At 35.4% G+C, this 3,828-nt stretch overlaps 1 protein-coding gene across 1 annotated transcript; it reads left to right on the top strand.

Annotated features, from left to right (window-relative positions):
* Positions 1-229: 229 nt before the first annotated feature.
* LOC113297522 lies at positions 230-3,213 on the top strand. The gene is made up of 7 exons (XM_026546014.1): positions 230-441; positions 569-1,029; positions 1,835-1,969; positions 2,052-2,094; positions 2,178-2,237; positions 2,402-2,516; positions 2,673-3,213. The coding sequence occupies exons 2-7, from the start codon at positions 683-685 to the stop codon at positions 2,813-2,815; spliced, it is 843 nt and encodes a 280-aa protein (XP_026401799.1). The 5' UTR covers positions 230-441; positions 569-682; the 3' UTR covers positions 2,816-3,213.
* The last annotated feature ends 615 nt before the right edge of the window (positions 3,214-3,828 follow it).

Consider the following 3,828-nt stretch of genomic DNA (forward strand, 5'->3'; position numbering starts at 1 on the left):
ATCGTTTTTTTTGGTTATACTCGCACCACTGGAGTTGCTCTTACCATTTCTCACCTACTTGATAATTACTAATTAACAAGACTATTACTAAAAGATAAACAAAAAAAGAAAGAAAGAAAATACATACGTAAACAAAACTTCATCCAAGTTGTGTGTGATATTTTGATGAAAAAATTTGATTTGCGTGAGTTGTTAGTTTTATCTTAAATTAATATTTTATCATGCTAATTAAAATCATTAAGTACACCTAATTTTGTTCTCTAAAAACTCACTTTTTATGTTCACTATTTTCTCTCTCTCTCTAAAAGAAAACCTTTGTTAATGGTTCCACGATGAAGCACTACTACAGAAAAACAGTAAGAGAAGATTCTTCCAGAGCCAGTTAACTACCAACTGTATCTTTACCCGCCAATATTTTCTGAAGTAGTCATCATTTTGCAGGTACAAAAGTTTCTCCTCTTTCAGTCTTAATTTCTGACTCTAGAAAATATGTTTGTTTCTGTTCCTTGTGTTGTTGAATCAGAAATTGAAAATTGAAGTATGGGTTTTGTTTGTTTCGTTGTTTCAGCGGTTGTTTTTGAATTTTGTTTGGTGTTGAGATAAGAAAAAAGTTAGGGTTTTTTCAGTGGACTTTCTGAAGAAGTGTGGTGTGTTGTGGAATTGTGGTTACTTTTATTATTCAATGCAGAATGTCAAATCTGAACCCGCAATTGTTTGCGAAGAACATAGAATTGAATGTACAAATTTCGAGGAAAATCATAGGGCAAGTGAGAATTCGAGTCAAGACAAAAATGGAGAAAATGGGCAAAGCTCATCAGGGGATTCTACTGAAAATGATGATCCGGGTGTTATTAGAATTTTGATTTCTAATGGGGAATCAGAAGCTGTTACGATGGGTTCGGAAACTAGAGGGGATGCAGTGAAAGTTACTGGTACTGACCAATTGAAGAGTGAAGTTACAGATGTGGTGGCAAGTCTTAAGAAAGTAGGTTCTTTGTCAAGAGATGAAAGCTCTAGGGAACAGTGCAGGTTATTTAACTCCTCATCTTTATTATCTTACTTTGTTTAGTTATTCCTTTTAGGATGATTAGATTAGTGTTTTTTTTTTTTTTGTAAGATTAGTGTTTGTATTCGCCATTTTCCAATCTTTCTATTCAGGGTTCATTTTACTCTTTTGGTGATCACTTGATAAGTACTCTGATACTTGGCGTGCTTGATAAATCTGTGTTAGGTGATAAATTTTATTGCTTGATCATAGCTTGTCAGTTCTGCATCACACTGTGGCCCACAAATTTTGTGGTTTTATCAGAATCTTAAATTTTGATGCCTATAGCAACCTTCACTTTTGAGAAGTTACAACATTCTAGCTCTATATAGCGGTCCAGAAGTTTATCACACAACTTTGTTGTGGTGTTTAGTATTGGGGTCCAACTTCCCGAACTAGGAATTATCAAGGTACCCACTTATTAAATCCCAATATCTGCAATCAGGCGACATGAAATAGGCTGTCATATTGATAGCAATAAATAAGCATATGTATGCATCAGTATGGATTTGTATATTTGTGATTCTGCATTGGTGCTACTGTTATCCTATCACAGCTTCACAGGTTATCGTATCAAAGTTAACATTTCAAAATATGCCGGATATTTTTTCTTTTAGTCATGACTCGACAGGAAGGATGTAAATTTCGACTTACGACCTTTTTATGAATTTATCAGATAGCATGTTCTCGTAGTTTTGCATAGTTAAAAGTCAAGAATGCTTTTCCTATGTTATCAAGCATATCTGAGAGTACTAAAATGTGTAGAAATTTAACCCATAAGCTCTACAGAGTCTGTCAACAATCATCAGAAGAAACTCTTATAGATCTTGGATGTCAATGTCGTGGTGGACTTGCTAAAGCTCATCTATCATGCATAGGGACTTGGTTTAGTACTAGAGGTTCAAATAACTGCGAGATTTGCCAGTAAGTAAACTATTGGTTTTGTTTACCCACTCATTGAGAAGTCTTGAATAGTAAATTGGCTAGCTTTGGATTTTCTTTGCAGACAAATAGCTGTGAATGTGCCACCTCCAGAATCCCAGCCAAGTGTAAGTATCTTTTTATCCATTGATTATAGAGGTAGGTTTAAATATCTAGTGGAAACTGATGCTGACTCGTGGTGCTCGAGCAGAGGAATTACTGGATTTGGAGGATTGATCCTGGTACTGGTACTGTGCAGGAACGTGAAAGGGTATGATGCATCCACAAGTTATCAGAAATTTGTGTTGTTGCAGTTTTGTTCTTGTTACGCAGCTTCATTATATTCCATTCTGTTACATTGAAATTAGTGACTCTTTTACTATCTAATCTAGAAAATTGTTTCCGCCTAAAAACGATTTGGTCTTTCTGTGACAGGGTTGCTACAGTCCACTTTGGGTGGCATTATCGATCCTCGTCGGTGATCTCCTGCTAGATGTTTTAATATCGATTTCTCTTGGTGTTTCAGCACTTCCTGTCAATATTATAATCGGTAAAATCTTCTCATTCTCATAACTTTCTGGATAGCTAATAAAATGAAGTTCTCTGGCTTATCGCCTTCATCTATCTATTAACCGAAGATTGAATTATTCAGAAACCTTTTGGTTTTACTGATGTTGTGACGTTTCAAATAATGAACTTTGCACAGGTGTCCTAGTGGTTCTAGGGCTAGGAACTGCGCTTCGACTAGCATTTGAATGCTGTCAGGAGATAAGTATAAGGAGAGCAGTGCAAAGGATGGATATAAATGCAAACCCAAATTACCACCCTACTATCTGGCAAAACTTGTGAATTTGCAAAATTTGTTATTATAAAGCAACAAAATATATATATATATATATATATATATATATATAGAGTTGAAATATATATTTTATTTTGGGGGTTATTTTGATAGTCACAGATGGATTGATGATAGTGACCTTGCACATCTTGCTTCTGTTTTGCTCAGAGAAGAAAACATTCTCTGTACATGTTATAGGATAGCTTAAGTTGTAGGTGATTCCTTAAAGCCACATTTGCCTACTGTATGAATGTCCTCAAAAAATGTAATACGTCATTGATGGGATAAAAATGTCATGGAGAAATGCTAGAGTGAGATTTTGTGCCGCAACGATATTGTATGAGATAGGTCCTATACTCCTATCTCAGTAATTATCTCAGTAATTAAAAAGATATAAGTCTTGTTTCATAAATTCATTTGTATGGGTGTTATTTATATTTGATCCCATAAAAAGTAATTAGAATTCTCTCAACCGTAGGAGTGCGACAGAGTCGGAAACCCCTTATAAGCTTTATCTTATCTTTGAGAAACTTTGAAAACTCCTTAAAAGCTTTATCTTATCTTCAAGAAACTCCTTATAAAGCTTTATCGCCGGTATGATTTAGTTGTCCCTTTAAATCGTGTTTCTGAATCCCCAGGTACACAATTATGTAGACCTGTTTGCATTTCTGTCGACAAGTGGGGAGCTCGTCGGCAAACCTTAGTTTTTCATATGTATTCCATTTTCACAAAGCTATGATGTTCTGAAACAAAAATCACTACAACATATAAATCTAGGCTAAATATTCAGCGTCCATGCCTTCTGCAGTGGTGGCACGAACAGGTTGTGCAAGCTCTAATTTCCGCATACACTTTCGTTAATGCGGAAATCGGGCTTTCCCATATCTCTTGGACTGAGTCCTTAAGTAAGCATTTGGACTGGGTTACTTGAGAAGAGATCAATAGTTCCCGCTGCAGCACGAGTGTAAGAATTCAAGATATAGTTAATCACTATACTGGTACCCTTTGATGATACTGAAAC

The sequence above is a fragment of the Papaver somniferum genome, chromosome 7 (assembly GCF_003573695.1).
Source record: "Papaver somniferum cultivar HN1 chromosome 7, ASM357369v1, whole genome shotgun sequence".
Taxonomy (NCBI): domain Eukaryota; kingdom Viridiplantae; phylum Streptophyta; class Magnoliopsida; order Ranunculales; family Papaveraceae; genus Papaver; species Papaver somniferum.